Raw genomic sequence first — 19,227 nt, forward strand, 5'->3', positions numbered from 1 at the left:
ACTTGCATTGCATATAGTGTTTTAATTTATTGATATTAAAATTACTCAAAATCTATAGCTCTTTTTGATTTAGAGTTGTCTTTTGTTTCCTGTCAAGATGAGCATCTACTGTTTGCATTGTTTGGTACTAAGTAAAGTGAGGGATATACTTTGGCCGCCTCATGCAAAGAGTTGACTCATTGGAAAAGACCCTAATGCTGGGTAGGATTGGGGGCAGGAGGACAAGCAGACGACAGAGGATGAGATGGTTGGATGGCATCACCGACTCGATGGACATGGGTTTGGGTGGACTCCGGGAGTTGGTGGTGGACAGGGAGGCCTGATGTGCTGCAATTCATGGGGTCGCAAAGAGTCGGACACGACTGAGCGACTGAACTGAACTGAACGTGAGGGATATAAAAAGGAATGAGACAAAGTATCTGCTTTTGGAGCACTTTTAGTTTATTAGGTAAAACAAGAATGTGAGCAACTAATCCTGACAAAAAAGCAGCCATGAAATTAAAAGACACTTGCTCCTTGGAAGAAAAGCTATGACAAATCTAGACAGCATATTAAAAAGCAGAGACATCACTTTACTGACAAAGGTCCATAATGTCAAAGCTATGGTTTTTCCAGTAGTCATATACGTATGTGAAAGTTTGACTATAAAGAAGGCTGAACACTGAAGAACTGATGCTTTCGAATTGTCGTGCTGGAGAAGACTCTTGACTGTTCTTCGGGCAGCAAAGAGATCAAGCCAGTCAATCCTAAAGGAAATCAAGCCCGAATATTCATTGGAAGGACTGATGCTGAGGCCACCTGATGCGAAGAGCTGACTTATTGGAAAAGACTCTGATGCTGGGAAAGATTGAGGGCAGGAGGAGAAGGGAACAACAGAGGATGAGATGGTTGGATGGCATCACCAACTCAATGGGTATGAGTTTGAGCAAACTCCAGGACATAGTGAAGGACAGGGAAGCCTAGTGTGCTGCAGTCCATGGGGTCACAAAGAATGGGACACAACTTAGCGACTGAACAACAAGAACAATCCTGACCAAAAAAACAAAAACAAGTTAGTGAGAGCAGTTGGATAGGGCTATAAACTCTTAGATAACTGATTGATAACTTTTCATGCATGATGTTTTGGTAAATAATAAATCATTTAGTCACAATGTTAAGCTCCAAGTCATTATAATGAGATTAAATCATTATGCCTCTCTTTACAGCAAGTTTATTTCTGATCGTGAAAGTAGAAGAAGTCTCACGAACAGCCACTTGGAAAAAAAGAAATGTGATGACTATGTAAGTGTCATTTTAATAAAGTTTGCTTTTTTTTTAAATTACAATAATTGCAACAGATGTTTTTAATTCATCCAGCATAGTACCAAAAGGATAGCAATTTACTCACCAAGACATTCCTTGGAGCCTGTGTCTTCTCTCCTGAAACCCATTTGAAAAAATAACTAGACCACGAAGAAAGAATTCCTTGAATTTCATTTCCCTATTGGTTCCTGATAGTGCTTTAAAGGCTTTGGAGTGATGATCTTTCTGGAGGACTGTTTTGTTTAGTGTGACTGTGTCTCTGTTCAGATTCCAGGAACAACCTCCTTGGGCATGTCTGTTTTTAACCTAAGCAACGCCATTATGGGCAGTGGGATTTTAGGACTCGCCTTCGCCCTGGCAAACACTGGAATCCTACTTTTTCTGTGAGTGTTGACACAGCCATACTTTCCATTTAAAAACAGTATTTCTGTATGTTTCTGTTCATACCCAAAGACATTGGAAATATTTTAAAATGATTCCTATTTCTTTTTATGTTTTACTGGCTTGACTAAGTTATAGTGCATACTTTTGTGTTGTTTGTTTGAATGCTTGTTTTCCAAGAAGCACATTAGTCTGTACACCTAAGAAAACAGAAAATCATTTTATTAATCAAAAATACCAAAATAAGCACTTGTGAAAAAGATAAAAGATTTGAAAATAGCCCTTGTTTTTTGGACTCTTGACTTGTCACTTTAAATCTCAGCTAAATGGTGAAAATAAGAGGTGTTTAATCCATCCAGTCACCACTTTGGTATTTGAGTTGCTGTGGGACATGAACTATATCCAAAGGTAACTGCAAACTTGTTTGTGAGAAATATTCAAGAAGCACAGAAGTTTTCAGTGTTTTAAAGATGAGAAAATAGGGTGTACTTTCCCCCTGAGATTCAGTGAAAAGAAAATGGACAGTTTTCTTTCACAATAAGTTCATCTGAAACTGTTGAAGAAGACTTTCTGCAAATGTACAGAGGGCTAAATTTCAGTTGGAATGAGATGGCAGATCATAGAAATCATTGTTTATACCAGGAAAATTCCTACCCAGTCTGATTCCCCTCTCGCACCTCAAAGGAGTATGAGTGGTGCTTTGCCTGATGAGGCTAGTACAAAATGCTCTTCTCCTGGGATCTTGCCTTTTTGCCCCTGACGACACTCCCACTCTTCTTTGGGCTTGCCCAATAGTTCTCATTGTTGTATTCATCATTTCTTTGGAAGCAGTTCCGAAAAGACTACTAACCCTGCAAATTGTGTTTATTTCTTTAGAAAGACTTAGAAAACTGACAGAAGTACATTGCTACCCATCCCACTACTCAGGCATCAGAAAATGCCCATCCAGGCTGTGCTGTAGGGATTAATATTCTTACTTTTGTGTGTAAACCCATTAGAGGTGTCCTTCCTAGAATCAGAGCAACTCTGTATAGGACAGTGAATCTAATATGTTGCCTTCCTTTTTTCAGTGTAATTCAGGAAACCCTCTTCTCTTTATTGCCCAGACTGAATCTTCCTAGGTGGTCTTTCTGTGTATGTATATCTTGAGCCAAGTGCCAGGTTTTAAAAGGACAGAAGTTGAACAAAATATTTCTATGGTGATATTTTTTTTTGTATATGTGAAACTCTGGCCCTGTGACCCTGTGATACCATAGGTGGAGTTTGAGTAGCTGCACTTGTGATTTTCAGTGCATTGACATGAAATACCTGACTGCTACTCTCTCCTTCTAAGTGGTTATGTAGTCCAGCAAGTAACTTAGCTACTGTGAGCTGCAATTCCCTATGCTTTGAAGCAAGAAAATTGCACTAGAAAAAAATCTCACAACCCTATTTACCTCTAAAACCCTATGGTTCTGTGACAATTTTCAGTTATTCCAAAGCTGGAAATAAGTTTGGTTCAGATGTAAGTGTTTTACATTGATTTCTTTCTTTTTAGCTATTGTAATATACAAAGTGTCAGTTCTTTAATGAGGATAATAAGAAAACTCCTGTGGCTCATACTCTATGTCAGGAACTACTCAGAGTGTTTTATGCTGAGTCCTGACAAGTCTATGAGGCAGGTACTACTGCCAGTTCCCAGTTTCACAGATAAGGGAACTGATGCTTGGACTTCTATTCTGGAATCTCTCTTTGTCACCATCCTGGTAATTCCCTCTCCCTTTCTTCTCTGCTAGGTCCTTTGTTCCCTGTATTTTCATTTCTTCCTGTTTCTGGATTTACTTCCTTGCTTTTGCTGCTGAGAAAGGGTAAATATAAATAAAATTTCTGAGACCTTCATATCTGAAAAATATTTTTATTCTGCCTTCATCATTGATTGGTAGTTTGGCTAGATATAAACTCTCTACTGGCAGACATTTTCCTTCATAATTTTGAAGGCATTGCTTCATTCCTTCCTAGTTTTTTTCTGTTATGAAGTTACAAATGCTTCTGATTCCAGATCTTTTATATATAGCCAGGGCTTTTGTTTTTATTTTGTGTTTCCTGGAAACTTGCCAAATCTCTTTGTTCCTAATGTTCTGCAGTTTCACAATGTTGTGTCTTGCTCTGCATCTCTTTTCATCCGTTGTCTCAAGCAACTGGTACAGCTTTTCTTTTAGAAATTCATGGTCTTCAGTTCTGGAACATCTTCTTACATTGTCGTCTTGATGAATTTCTTCCGGCTCTTTTTCTTTTTCTCTCTTTCTAGAACTGTTACCAAGATTTTAGACCTTCTGTACTAGCCCTCTAATTTTTTATTCTTTTCTTTATTTAATTTGTATACTTTTTCACTGTACTTTCTGGGATATGCCATCAAGTTTTTCTCCAACTCTTTACTGAATGTTTTATTTCTTCTTATTTTTTGTTTACAGGAGGTTTTAAACATTCTTTGAATGTTCCTTTTTTTATATTATTTTGTTTCTGTTTTATGATTTCATTGTTTCCCCTGAGGATTCTAGTGATCATTTTTCTCTGTTATGGAAAATTTCAAACACCAGTAGAGAGTCTAAAAGCTTCCCTTGTTCCCTTTATCTCATGACCTTGCTTGTTTAGTCAGCCCCTTTCCCAGGTTGTCTTGAAGCAAATCCAAGCCACCATTTCATTAAAAAATATTTCAGTGTATTTCACTAATATATAAGGGTTGTAAAGCATAACCATAATATGTCGTACCCAAAAAATTAACCACAGTTCCTTAATATCATCAAATATTGAAACAATATTTAAATTGCTCTGATTACCTCATTTTTAACAAACAATTGGATTGTTCACATCAATACTCAAATAAGGTCCATATAGTATGAGTGTTTGGTATGTGGTTTAAGTCTCTTTGAGTCTGTAGGCCTCCCATTCTCTCCCATTCTCTTCTGTTCTCTTCTGTGCAATTTATTTGTTGAAGAAACTGGGACATTGGTCCTATAGTGTTTCTATAATCTGAGTTCTGCTGATTGTATTCGTGTGATGCAAGTTGACTTTTCTGTTTTGGACTCTTTCATTTTAGAATCTTTCCTTAGATGTCACGTTGTCCCTCTCTGCTGTATTCAAGAATTGCCAGGGGGTGGGGGGAGAACGAGGCTAATTGAAATCTGGTATACATGAGTGGGGCTTGTTGGAAATAGCTTAACTAAAGATGCTGTCAGTAGCCCTTTTCTTGGGGAACCAGCCATATCAGTTTCTCCTTGGCTGTTCACATCACCCAGAGATCTTCCTGTAAGGCCTGGACATTGCTGCCATCTTTCTGGGGACCAAGTAGAGGGAAATGGCTTGGGGGAATATCTCTGTGCATGTGTGCACCCAATCCTGGTTTTCATTGCAGTACCCCTCCCCCACAAGCTGTGCTGGGTCTCTCACTTGGAGACTTACAGTTTATATTTTTCAGAGAATATATTTATGTATCTTTTGCCTAGATGGGAAAGGAGCAGTCAGCTCAATTTACAGAGTAGATACCTGGTCTGAGGAATCTAGCTATTTCTTGAAGTTTGACAGATCCTCTTTATTTTAGCTCATCGTGTCCATTGTTGCCTACTTCCAGTAATGCCACCAGGGCCTTTTGGGAATTCTCTGGTGTAAACTGGCTTGGCTTTCTCCACTGCAAATTTAAGTTTCAGATCTGTCTGCTTCCCAGCTTCCAAAACTTTGTAATTGTCTCCTCTCTCCTATTCTTACTATCCTAGCAGTTTTGTGCCTTTAAAAAAAAAATCCCTTTACAGGTTTATTGGGGCAGGGGAAGCAGGAGTAAATTCTAGTATTCCATCAACCATTCCTGAAATGTGGTTGATTTTTAGTTACACTGGTTCAGGGATAAGTCTTGTCTTATGACTCTTCAGTTTCTGATTGAGGCAAAACTTAGATGAAGGTGACTTTTATAGTTGTAGGAAGATCTCCTCTGGATAAAACCATCATAGGTTATTTGGTTCTTTGCAAGATCCATGAATAGCCAGCACCACACACCAAATCTTCAGGGTAAAGCTCATGAAGGTAGTTGCATAGAGACCCAAACTTACAAGTTTTTCACAGAATGCAGAACTCTCCTACCTCAGAACAAGGGCTCACTCTGTGTTGTAAAACCAGCTGCTCCCACAGCTGCTCAAAGCCAAGAAGCAGTTGGCAGGATGAAGATAATTCATGTGGTACAGGGCCCTGTTCCAGACTCTTATTGGCCAACACCGAGAAGGAGTCCAAGCCTGCCCGGGCTTCTTTAGAAAAGCAGCTGGGAAGGCTCCTCTGTGTCTCACTGAGGCTGGGTGCCCGACTCTTCACTGGGGTCATCTGGAAACTTGCTGGGGTGATTGCTTTTTCTTGGATGAGATTGGGGCTTATTTGGGGGACCTGACTATAATGGCTATCATTCGTGTTTAAAGCACATCTGATTTAGCTAGAGTCAGTGAATTCTGCCCTATTATAAGAATACTGTGAGGATTTGTGTTATCCAAAGCCTTTCTGAGGCCTTATGTTGTCATCTTAAGAAACAGGAAATATGGTCACGGGGAATCTCAGCTTATAGTTGTTCCAAATGTATATGTTCTCTGTTAAAAAAAAAAAATAACGGGGCTGTTCCCTGAAGCAGCGATTTGGGGATGTGCTGAGGCATAACGTGAAAGTGTTAGTTGCTCAATCGTATCCAACTTTTTGCAGTTCTGTGGACTGTAGCCTCTGTCTGTGGAATTCTCCTGGCAAGAATACTGGAGTCATTGCCATTCCCTTCTCCAGGGAATCTTCCCTACTCAGGAATTGAACCCAGAACTCCCACATTGTAGGCAGAATCTTTACCATCTGAGCCACCAGGGAAGCCCATCAAAGTAAGGGTGAGATGCTCCTATCGAATCGAGTTTTCCTAAGAGTGGGGTCCAAAGGAAAGGCAGTGGATGCTGAAGGAATCTCTCTGTGCTATATCCGCCTCCTCTCTTGCTAATCTCTTTGCACAGCTTCCCCATAACTTCATCAGAGCAAAAGCAGGAATTAAAAGTAAATATTAGCATGGAAGAATGACGGCTTTTGTTATGTTTGTTATTTCACATTACCATCTCCTGAAACAGGAAAGTTGCATTTTCTGAAGATTTCTATTAAAGGCCTACATTTTATAGAAAATTAATCTCTGAAGAGCATGTTATCTCCTCACTGTGCCAGGTGAATGAGAGGTTAATTACACTATATAGAAGCTGATAAAATAATAAATGCTTTATATTTTTCCTTAACTTCTTAGCATGTATTATTATTTTAACCATGTAACCTTTAAGTTTAAAACCATGAAAAAGAAGAATGTAATTCATGATATTCCTGGGAGCTCAAAGAGATATCACAGTTTATTGTAAACACTGAGTTTGTAAACTATCTGTTCAAAATGATCATTGTGAAATAACATTATAATCTGTATGGAATAATAATTTAAATTTTATTTTGGTTGATTATTACTCCTACCTATTTTTGGTGTTTTCCATTTTCTGTCTCACTTAGGTAGTGGTGATGAGAATAAAAAAGATAATGTGTCTAAAAGCACACTTTGAAAAGTGACAAGCAAGAAGACATGTATTAATTAGTAATGACCCCATCAGGCTCCTTTAAGAAACTAATGAGTGTGAGTATAGACTGGCAGGGGAGATGGAGATGGAGAGATAACCAGGAGTACCTGGTACATAGTAACACTATGTACTAAGCATTTGCTGAAGTATTAACTAGGTAGCTACTAAATAGTAGGTAACATTTGTTGAACGGTAACTATATATACCATATTATCGCATCTAATCCCTACAGCAACACTATGAAGTAAATATTACCCCCATTTTAATGATGAAGTAACTGATGTTTAATAACACCTTAGAAAGTAGAGGAACCAGAGTTGCATTCAGGATCTCTTGACTCTAGAACCTGAGTGACCTAAAACACTGTGCTGCCTTTTAGTGATGCCTTCAGAAGCCAAACTTACATTATTAATGTACTTCTTGAGACAAATCTTATTCTTAACAATGGGTACTTGCAAGTTAATCCCTTAACTCTTGAAAATCACCATATAAAATCAGTCAGTATTCTTGAACTACTTTACTGATGTTCTACCAAGAAGCATCTGCCACCTTTTTTGTAATAAAAATAGTTCAGGAATACTAAGGATACCAAATTGTGTATCAGGGGTGGTCAAGTTCCTGGTCGCAGCAAATATAGTACATGCCTCATGTGTTCAGTCACCTAGTCATATCTGACTCTTTGTGACCCCATGGACTGTAGCCTGCCAGGCTCCTCTATCCATGGGATTTCCCAGGCAAGAATACTAGAGTGGATTACCATTTCCTCCTCCTGGGGATTTTCCCAATCCTAAGCCGGGTCTCCTGTGGCTCTGCACTGGCAGGTGGATTCTTTACCACTTGAGCCACCTGGGAAACCCTATACAAGCCTCAAGTATATTGTAAAACTAGTAGGCTTTCTGAACTGCTTCATATTTGTCTTTATCTGTACTTGCCTTTGCCTTTGCTATTTAAGATTTCTCACTGCCCTTGAACCTAATTCCTTCCAGGACTTTAACTAAATTTTTTGTAATTAAGAATTGAAAACCAAGAAATAGCAAAGTCAAATAACATCAAGTTCACTATTAGGGAATTGGTTAAATAACCATAGTAGTTCCATGAAATGGAATATTAGACTACTATTTAAAAGAGTGAAATAGACTTATATGTCCTGGTATGGAAAAAATTTCCAGGAATGTTATTATGTAGAAACAAAATGAATATTGGGTGGAAGTAAGCATGGGGATAGATTGCATATATGTATGTGTATTACATAGACTTTGTGGGGAGGGTTCACAAGAAAACTGTTGACAGTGGCTACTTCAGGAGTATGACACTGGGCCTGGGGGTGCAATGGGAGTGGAAAGTTTACACTCTTGAAAGTGTCTTTTTCACCATATGCTTTAAGGGAAGAAACTAGTTAAGAAAATTGTTTTTTAAAGAACTTAAAACCCCTGCAATGAGACTTTCTCTTACCTACAGAAAACTTGAGAAAAAAAGAGAAAAAAATATTTCAGTGTGGTTATTTAGACCACAAGAGCTAGAATGAGCCATCAGTACAGTGCCACCTGCTCCAATCTGCATTTTCCCCTCATCTCCCTGCAGACTGCCTCTGCATCAGCCACAGAGGCCACCAGGACTGTACCCATCACCTCGGCCTTTCCACTACCCCATGGGGGCCACCCCAGTCCCATACCATCCCTGTGCTTCTGAATCCTGACATTCCTATAAGACCCAGGTCAGATGCCACCTCCAAAAAGGTTTCTCTGATCCTCCAAGATAGAGAGAGGATCTCCTTTTCTTCTTTTTTTTGTGTAGCCTTTATAGCAAATAACACTTCCATTATTTAGGGCTTCCCAGGTGATGCAGTGGTAAATAATCTGCCTGCCAGTGTCAGAGATACAAGAAATATGGGTTCAAGTCCCTGGATTGGGAAGATCCCTTGGAGTAGAAAATGGCAGCTCACTCCAGTAGTCTTGCCTAGAAAATGGACAGAGGAGCCTGTTGGGCTACCGTCCATGGGATCTCCCAAGAGTCGGACATGACTTAGCAACTCAACACAGCACACATACTTCCATTATTTAGGCATATATATTCTGTTTCCTGTTGGGCACTGATCCCTACAAGGGCAGGGTTAATGTCTAATTCTTCCTTATCTCTCCCCCCACCCCAAAATCCGAAACAGTGCTTGCCTATAGCTGATCTCAATAAAGTTTTCCTGAAATGAATGAATGACTCTGTAAGAATTAGCTTAGTCTTACAAAGGCTTTAGGGAAAACAACGTCCCTTATAATTTTGCAAACTTATCAGAAAGAAGAAAATCAACTATGAGATTTAGTTCACCCTCCAATTTTAAACAGTCTGTGGAGATGTAATGAAAATTATAGAAGGTTAGCAAGGGACTCACCACCCTTTGGTTACTTTCCTGGGAATGCCTCCTTCATTTGAAAAATCAAAATAGAGACTGTTAAGAAATACTGTATGAGGTTAGCACTGCATTGCTAAAAGGGCATTTGTTGCTAAATTGCTGTTTGCAGAAAGGACAGTAATTTTCATTGTCAGTTTACAGCAATTACCTTCACTTTGTGGTGGGTTGTTTGTTCCAATTGTAGGTAAAGTCCCTCTCTTAATATTTACCTTTGTAGACAGTTATCATTATCTTATCACCAAAAAGATGCAACACAGTATTGTCTATAATCACAGTGTTTGCAAACAAATCAGTAAATAGCCATTCAGTAAAGATAAATCTAAAAAATGAGGAATGCTGGAAGCCAAGATCAGACTACCAGATGCCTTCTCTAGTGTTTTACAATTCAGCCTGCATAACGGGTAGGCAGAAATGGAATTAGAACAACAGACTCATCAACACATTGCCCTAAGTCCTGTTCATATATTATGGTTATCTGATCATTACTGTCGTGTCATAAATATGGGCTTCTTGTTCTATCAGGAGATTTGCTGTCTTAAACAACTGCCTCAGCATAGCTCTCTGGCGTCTCTCAATCTTTTTCTGAAAATTTTACCAAATTGGAGTGGGATTGCAGTGTGCCTTTGCAAATATTCTGCATGATCTTGAACTGTCATTGCTTTATTACTTTAGATACATTCCTAGAAGTTTGAATCACACCCACCAAAGATAGTTTTGCTCTTAGCCGTAACGAAGATGATCTGTGTGATATTTATCAAGTCATTTCTGGTAAATGTTGAGTTGTCTTTTCTGGGGGATCTGAAGCAGCCAGTTCTTTGCCTCCTAAGTAAAGACCAAATTGGATGTTGTGATATCAAAACAGGCACAATAAAGAGGAAGTCAATAGGAAATGCTGCTCTTCTGATGATCCTAGGAGGTCCCTGGGTAGAGGCTCACTCATCTTCCATCTTGTCAGTCACTTACTTGTTTTCAAAATTCTTTGAGTTATGGTCTCCGTTCCTTAGAAATGATTTGAAGAGAAAATTGTTGTCCTTCAGCTGGCAGCAAATATCATTGGCCTCAGAGTCTCTTGTTTGGGAATAATGATACTGGAAGGGGAGCAGTGGCACATTCAGGCTTGCCAGCATTTGAAATACATGTAGAAAGGACAGCGGCAGTGCCCTTGACCTCTATTGAAATTCACTGGATGAGGAAGCTTTTCAGAAATGGGGAAATAGGAAAGGTATTAGTGTTGTGCTAAAAATGAGTGCTTATTTTGTAGACAGAAGGAGTTGGCAAGTGAAAGAGATAGGTCCCACCCACTGTTTTTAAAAATTGAGCAGTTATGCTTAGTTGATGAATCATCTGAGATGTGTCCGATAAGGGGTTCCAAGAAGTCAATTCTCTTGGCCCCAGAGACATGGGAGTGGTGTGTGGTGTGCGTGTGTGTGTGCATGTATGCATAAATGTGTACACTGAGTCTTCACTCAGATCTTCCTATGCTGAGTTGCATCCAGTGCCCTGGTGCTACCCAAGGACAACAGTGTGGCCCCATCTTGGAGCCCTCTGTTTTTCTTAGTCTGCATGAAGCAGCTTAACTAAACTGAGGTTTTAACAGTACTGTTCATGGCCATGATGCATAGAATGCCTTTAACATTTACTCTTCTGGGTTACAGTAAGACAGATGTGTCACACAGTAGGCCCAAATAGTCCAGAAATTTGGATTTTCCAGACTAGCTTGAACTCACAGAGTAGTAGGTAGTTTAGCAGATTGGAAAACTGCCCTAGTGTGGGCCACTTAGTCTGGCTTTGTTCTATGGCCCCAGGCTTCACCTTTCGTCAGGCACACTGTATCAGTGATCTACGTCAGGATCAGGGCGGGCAAACTATAGTCTACAGACAAAAGCCACCTGCAGCCTCTATTTGTATGGCTTGCTAGACGAGAATGGCTTTATTTTTTTTTTTTAAGGGTTAAAAAAATGAAGATACTTATAAAGTATGCATTGTTTCATGGAATCTTTTTAACAATTCTATTTATCATCCCATTTTACAAATAAAGAAGCTAAGATTTACAGAGGCTAAGTAACTTGCCCAGGATGACACCAGTCAGGAGTGGGAGGAGGGACGTGAGGGCAATGATGATGTATTCCTCTTAACTCACCTTAAGTGTATGGGTTGTTACCTTGGAAACAGAAAAAGTGTGAATTGAGCCTGTATTCCACTATTCCTACTGAAATAGAAGTCCACACAGCCCATCAAGTACAGCAGCTTCCTTTACCTAATGGTTATATGGAATTCTTTCGTCACTCAGAGGTCACATCTTTAGAGTGTAATAAAGGCGGCATCATTTTGAAAGGTAAGGATCTAGGTTTGAGGAGAAGGGAAGCCAGTGATCCTTGTGGAATGGAAGGAGAGGAAGGAAGCCATGTCTAGAGTTAAAAATGGAGCACCCACAAAACCCACAGCGTTCTATCAACAAGTATAGGCAAAAAACAGGAAGTGGGGGTGGCACATGGCTTTCTTTCTTGCTGGTACAACTTCCTCATTTAAACTCAGACCTCCTCCTAACTTTCTTAGCTTCTCAAAAGTGTCAACTAAACTGATAAATTCTATTTCTATCTGCATATCTCTTTAAAAGCTTCTCTCTCTTTAGGATTACATTAATTATTATTTGATTTGATCACCAGTGATATACATTCCTTGCCTTAGACAAAACAAAGTACCTAATCAACAGTGAGCCTAGTTTAAGAGAACCTTTGCACCACAGAATTTAGATTTGCCTACAAGAAAAGTAATGGAATTGTACAAATAATTGATCCTCATCTGTTCCCTGCCCAGCCTTTGAAAACCATTCCTTTAATTCTCTTGTTCACTTTGTAAATATTACAAATAATCACATGCTACCAGATCCTAGTGTGCTGGTCCTCTGACCCTCAGAATGTTGAAATTTAATCAGGGTGTAGTGACTAAGAAGTCCATTTTGGGACTGAATAACTAGATGTTTCTGCTCTTTTCCATAAGTATTTCATGAGTTCCTTAAGTTAAATAGGGATTACATTAATGAATTTTGGGCTTAAACAGATGCGCACCCCCCAAAAAAGGGTTTGGAATAATGATACTGGCATTTGAAAGATTCTTTATATTTTTTTATTTTAATACTATTATTGTAAAAGTAAGATAATCATTAAAGCCATTTTGAAAATGTATAAAATATAAAAAAATCACTCAAAGTCTGTTAAAACAAGCTCAATTATTAATACTTGGATATATTTTACTCTAAGTTTTTTTGTCTTCTGCTAGGGTCTTGCTTTTCACACTCGTATTCTTCTGTGGACATTTGACTTTGGCAGACAGTAAAGCATGGTGGATAAAGACTCTGGAGTTCAACTACCAGAGTTTGAGGGCTATGATGCTGGCTTTGTGACCTTGGATAAAATATTCAACCTCTCTGAACTTTAGTTTCCTTATCTGTAAAATAGGTAGTAATAGTACTATTCATAATTAAAATACTGTTAAAAGTGTTTAGTGTGGGCCTGACAGAGTGACTATTTAAATTTATTGTTCTGGTCAGTTCAGTTGCTCAGTCATATCCAACTCTTTGTGACCCCATGGACTGCAGCACACCAGGCCTCCCTGTCCATCACCAACTCCCAGAGCTTGCTCAAACTCATGTCTATTGAATTGGTGATGCCATCCAACCATCTCATCCTCTGTTGTCCCCTTCTCCTCTTGCCTTCAATCTTTCCCAGCATCAGGGTCTTATTGTTAATATAAATTTCTTGTTAGCAGTGATCAACAAAGTGTTTAATTATACCGAATTCTCATTGAAGTAAATGAAAGCTCTAGGAGGTGCATTTGTTATGTAAAAAATAATTTTGATTTTTCAAAATATTTAAAATTTCCTCATGAATTATAACAGCTTGTCCCTCTCTCCTAATTTTCAGGCGTGTCTTCTTCCATTTAAGCTCTCATCAAAAAAAAACTTCTTCTGTGTGCCCTTTCCTCTCTACTTAAGCCTCTCCCACTGGCATCACTCCCCAGACCAGAAACTATACTGCACCACCCACTCTGCACGTACCCCCCAGACACCCTGCTTCAGACCACAGCCTCCTCTACTTCCCTCCAGGGGCTTCCCTTTGGATACTCCCAACTGTGCCTTGTATGTCATTTAAGACCTCTATGCTTGCTTCCCTGTCAAGCTTAGATGTCACAGCCCTTCACTTAAACTCCTCACTTCCCCCCGCCTGAAATCCCCTTCCTCCCCTGGTGCTGTATTCCTCCCCTGGTATCTGGGCCTGGGGCCGCCGGAGCTCCGCCGAGATGCCTGTGCCCACCCTTGGTTACCCCTATGTTCCCTTTTCTTCTAGCTTGGAAAAGCCCTGAACCTGAGCTCCCTGACCACACAGATGAATGACATTTCAAATTCATCTCATTGGGCTCTCCAGCCCTTCCTTCATCCCCAGCAGGCACTCTGCTCTCTTCAGTATTTTAAAATCTTTATTCACTTCATAGAGATATTTCTTATATGAGGAGTTGAGGGTGGAGTGAAAGAGTGGGGAGAGTCAGTGGAGATGAGAGGTGAAGGAGAAAATGGGGAAGGTGGAGCCAGCCTGGAAATGTGGAAGAAAGGTGGGAGATAGAAGACAGCTTGAGAGAGACCAACATCACAGGGAAGGACTGGAGAAAGATGATTGGCCAGGAAACAGAGCTTTTCCTACACTTGTTAAATTCCCTTGTCCTGGGGTTTTACATTTTCTTGCAAATATTCTGCCTCAATCAGCATGTCTGTCTATGAGTTTGGGAGTGAGGGGCTGCAGTTTGGTGGGACACGATGTTACATAAAAGCAGGATGAGTAATAAAGACCACTTTCTCTCCAGCAAAGGAGTTTTCATGTGAACTATTCTAATGATGAGGATGGCAAAAGTTTTATTATATTTTTTAAGCAAATAATTCATTTATTCATCAAATATTTATGGGTACATTTTATGTGCCAGACACTCTCCCAGGCACTGGGGATATCAAAGGATATAGAAACAGAGATACCTGCGTATCTCTGATACCTATCTCTGATAAAATAACATTAGAGTGTCAGAAAATTTTTCAATTCAAGAAAGCTTTCGTGGGCGCCAAGACACAGAGCACTGGTGCTCTGGCTCCGCCTCAGGTGCCAGCGCGCATGCGCAGAGCGCCGCAGCTCAGAGAGACGTGCAGGCAGAGCAGAGAGGAGTCCGCGGCCGCCTGAGGCCTCAGTGTAGGGATGCTAGTAAGAACATCCTTTCCTGAGTGACTTGATGTGAGAGAAAAACACCAGCTTGTCTTTTGGTTCTTGGGCAGGGGCGCTCCAGATCTCACAGGAAGCTGATGTTCTTTTCTAGTGGGGAAAGAAGAGGAGCCACAGTAATGATTTGCGTAGTAATTGCTTCCTTTCATGGCCTCCCTTGTGATAAGAAAGAACTGTTCATTCCTCCCTTCTAGCTCTTCTTCCTTGATCTTGATGTTCTCCCAGCCTCTGCCTTCTCAGATGAACAGCCCCTACTAGTGTAGAATGTGGTTAGTAAATTCTTCCCTTTGGACATCCTCCCAGGAAGGTGCCCTGGCCCTGTGTTTCCAGAGGAGCACTGCTGGCCAGTGCAGACCCGACTCTGCGTGGCTCTGGGCCTGGGGCCGCCGGAGCTCCGCCGAGATGCCTGTGCCCACCCTTGGTTACCCCTATGTTCCCTTTTCTTCTCAAAGCAGAACTGAAAAGAGACAGGAAATTACCAGAAGCCTAGCTTTTTCTGGAGAACCTGCAGAAAGGGCAGTGCCCTAAGGTTGGGAGTGCAGGCAGAGGACAAGTCAGCTGAAAATAGGCCCCAGATCCACTTTCCTAGGACCAGCTGAGCTCCTTGTTTGGGCTAAACTGACTACAAAAAGGAAGATAATAACTGCACTCGTAAGGTTTGGGTTGGAGGACTAGCCCTAGGAATTCATAGGGTTTCAGCCTGTCTCAGCCAGGTGTCAGGGTCTCTCAAACAATCTCAGGCCTAGCCCTTGGCTCCAGTCACAGCACCCTGCCAACCAAGACCTTTACTTGGAAAATCCAACTTCACACCCCCATCCCCAACCCCCACACCCACACCCACCCCTCGCAGTTACGTGTGGACACCGTTGCTCCTTGCTGAGCTGGCTTGTGGATTTGTACTTCAGAGGTACAAAAGTAATTGATATAATAAGTCTGTTGCTTTATGTCACCAGCCTGAAATGCCATCACCTGGTAAGAAATAAAACAGGCATCTCTGGACATTATTTTTTAAAAAGGTTTTATACTCTCAACCAGGTTTAGATAGAAGAGGGGGGATTATATAGTGTAGTCAACCTCAGGGCCCCTTTGGAAGAAAGGACATGGCAGTTGGGGAGGAGTGTGAAGTTAAAAATAATTTAAAATATAATTATCCTAGTGAAGTAAGTCATGCCCTAATACCCTTAGGAAGTCGACTAAAGGAAACAGGACTCACTTTCACACTAAGAGTCGGTCAGGGTCCCACAGGAATGGCATTGGTTCAGTTGTAAATGCTTCCCTTCAGCCCAGTCTCACCTGGACAGCGATGGGGTCTGTGTCCCAGGTAATCACACTGAACATCTGCAGACAGTGTGGCAGGTGATGTGGTGGCACTGGTTCAGAGGTTGTGAGAAATAAACACTGAGATGGACATGCCAGGGGACCAGAGCTCGTAGCTTTACATCCTGGCTACTCCAGGTGCAGTCCATGGACCAGCAGCATCAGCACTACCTGGGAGCTTAGGAGAAATACAGAATCATCTGACGTCCCATCCCAGACCTGCTGACTGGGAATCTTCATTTTAACAAGAACCTAAGGAGATTCAGATAGACTTGAAGCTTGAGAATAACTGCTTTAAACACTGGCAAGGGAGAGGACAGGGAGAGTCATGCTGGGAGGGTTGGTAAAGGTTCTCTCTTTTTTGAGAGAAGTGGGGCCTGGATGAATTGAAAGCCCTCACCTGTTGGCAGCCTTGAACACCCCCATCTGAGCTATTTCTGGATCCATAGTGATGACGGCTGCTTCATCTTCACCTCTTTCAAGGGCTCTGACGCTCTGTTGGAGAATGTCATATGATTTCTTGTTATATAGCTGAGCTGTTAAAAAGATAGTTTCATCTTCCTTAAAGTGTTGTGAGGTTGGGTTTTATTCTTTTTTTCTTTTTTTTGAAGGTATAACTTATGAAATTCTTAATTTAAATTAAAGGATGTAGGATTGGATGAATTTACCCAGATACAGTTTTGAAATCACCACTACAGCCATGGTATAGAACATTTCAATCATCTTAAGTGTTGGTTCCATTTATTGTCACAGCTTTCCATTTCATTAGCATAAAATACTTTTAAAAATGAAAATTTTTATGACATTAGCCATATAATCTTTGTATATGTTATAGAAGAACAAAGAATCACAGTCCTATAAATATGTTTCAATGACCGATAAATGTTTTTAAAATAGATGTTTAGGTGTTCATTGTTTAACGTATGAGACAAAATTTTCTTGCAGCAAATAGAGGAAAACTATCTCTGAATATATTGCCAGAGGACTGAAAATTGACAAATTTCATCCCATGTTTCAAAAGTGGTAAAAAGTAGAGCCCAAGCATCATTCCAGAGCAAATTACTAAATAGCTTATTTATGTGCAATTACTGCAGAAAATTTTGCTCCATGGGGCAAATAAGTATTTCCTAAATAGTCATGCCAAACTAATTTATCTTTTGAAGAATGAACTGGTAACACAGGGAATACTTCTCAATACTCTATAATGACTTACAAGGAAAAGAATCTTGAAGAGTGGCTATATATATATATGTATAACTGATTCACTTTGCTGTACAGTGGAAATTAACATAGCATTGTAAATCAACTATATGCCAATAAAAATATTAAGAAGAAGAGTGAACTGGTAGGTCACAGGACTGACTTAAGCCAAGTGTATCTTGATTTTTGTAAGATATTTGGCAGAATCTCACATGACTTAAAAATGAGATTCTAACCTTTGTAAAGTCACTTATTCTTAGCTAAGAGTCTGCTATGTGCTGTGTTTGATATTATAAGTATAGGTAAATAGGACAGGCCATGAGTGCATGCTTAGTCACTCACTTGTGTCTGACTCTTAGTGACCCCATGGATTGTGGTCTGCCATACTTCTCTGTCCATGGAATTCTCCAGGCAAGAATACTGGAGTCGATAGCCGTCCCCTTCGCCACAGGATCTTCCCAACCCAGGGACTGAACCTACGTCTCCAGCATTGCAGTGAATTCTTTACCATCTGAGCCGCTAGGGAAGCCCTAGGACAGGCCATGGCTTTGAATTAAACCATCATGGCCGGTCCTACAGTCCAGTGATGGAGACATATAATAAAGCAATAAAACAAGAAGATTCCTCTGGCTGCTGGATCCAAGAAATCAAGAAAAAGGAGACATAGAGATTATCACAGCTGCCCAGAAATTAAAGATGATAATGGCTTGGATTTGAGTAGTGGCTGTGGAGATAGGAAAAAAAAGAAGGGTATGGATTGGGGTTATATTTTGGAGGCAGAAATGATCAGACACTTGCCAATAAATTAGACACGGGGGTAAAATAAGGACCCAGGATGAAAATAGCAGCACTACTTTCAGCTCAGCCTCAGTTCGAGTGCAGAGCACTTTCCAGAATCAGGTTGGGCTGTACTTGTGTCTCCTGACAGAAGATCTGGCAGACCTAGATGCCTTTGTGTTGGCACAGGGCAGAGAGGTTTCCCATCCTGGCTGAAAAGCTGGGCAGGGTAGTCTCTCAAGCTCTCTCCTGAGTCCAGGAGTCTAGAATTCTGTTTCCTAACCAGCCTCTTGGTTCTCAGGGGACACAAAATCTAGTGGAGTGTTCCTGCACCACATTTACAAAGTATCGCTGATGCATGCTGAGAAGGCAATGACACCCCACTCCAGTACTCTTGCCTGGAAAATCCCATGGACGGAGGAGCCTGGTAGGCTACAGTCTATGGGGTCACTAAGAGTCAGACACGACTGAGCAACTTCACTTTCACTTTTCCCTTTCATGCACTGGAGAAGGAAATGGCAACCCACTCTAATATTCTTGCCTGGAGAATCCCAGGGACGGCAGAGCCTGGTGGGCTGCCGTCTATGGGGTCACACAGAGTCGGACACAACTGAAGTGACTTAGCAGCAGCAGCCTCAGCAGCTGATGCATGAGGGTTCTCAAACTTCCTGACGGCATTCTTCACAAGACTGACCCCCCTCCACTGCTTGCCCAGGGCCTGTGTCCTGTCACGTTCTAGATCCCCTCCTCTTCAAGGCTGAACATCAGTCTGGACTACTCATACCTTGACAACTGCCTGGTGCTGGGTTTGCTTCCCATTGAAACAAGCCTTTGTCAGTGAGCAGCTTTTGCCCCAGCCATATGAAAACTTTTGGTCAGTGGTTAGCAATGTGAAAGGTTTCCCAGGTGGCGCAGTGGTCAAGAATCCGCCTGCCAATGCAGGAGATGCAAATCAACGCAAGTTCAATCCCTGGGTTGGGAAGATCCCCTG

The 19,227-nt window shown here is 40.9% G+C and overlaps 1 protein-coding gene across 19 annotated transcripts in view; it reads left to right on the forward strand.

The window, feature by feature from the left end:
* The window catches only part of SLC38A1 (solute carrier family 38 member 1), a 70,867-nt gene that overhangs the window by 25,434 nt on the left and 26,206 nt on the right, over window positions 1-19,227 (forward strand). For all 19 annotated transcript variants that reach the window (XM_081483124.1, XM_081483127.1, XM_081483132.1 and 16 more), the window contains 2 exons: window positions 1,206-1,281; window positions 1,570-1,685. In XM_081483124.1, coding sequence (XP_081339250.1) covers window positions 1,206-1,281; window positions 1,570-1,685 — 192 coding nt within the window. The remainder of the gene's footprint in view (window positions 1-1,205; window positions 1,282-1,569; window positions 1,686-19,227) is intronic.

This window comes from Giraffa tippelskirchi, chromosome 4 (assembly GCF_054371585.1).
Source record: "Giraffa tippelskirchi isolate mGirTip1 chromosome 4, T2T-mGirTip1v1.2.pri, whole genome shotgun sequence".
NCBI lineage: Eukaryota > Metazoa > Chordata > Mammalia > Artiodactyla > Giraffidae > Giraffa > Giraffa tippelskirchi.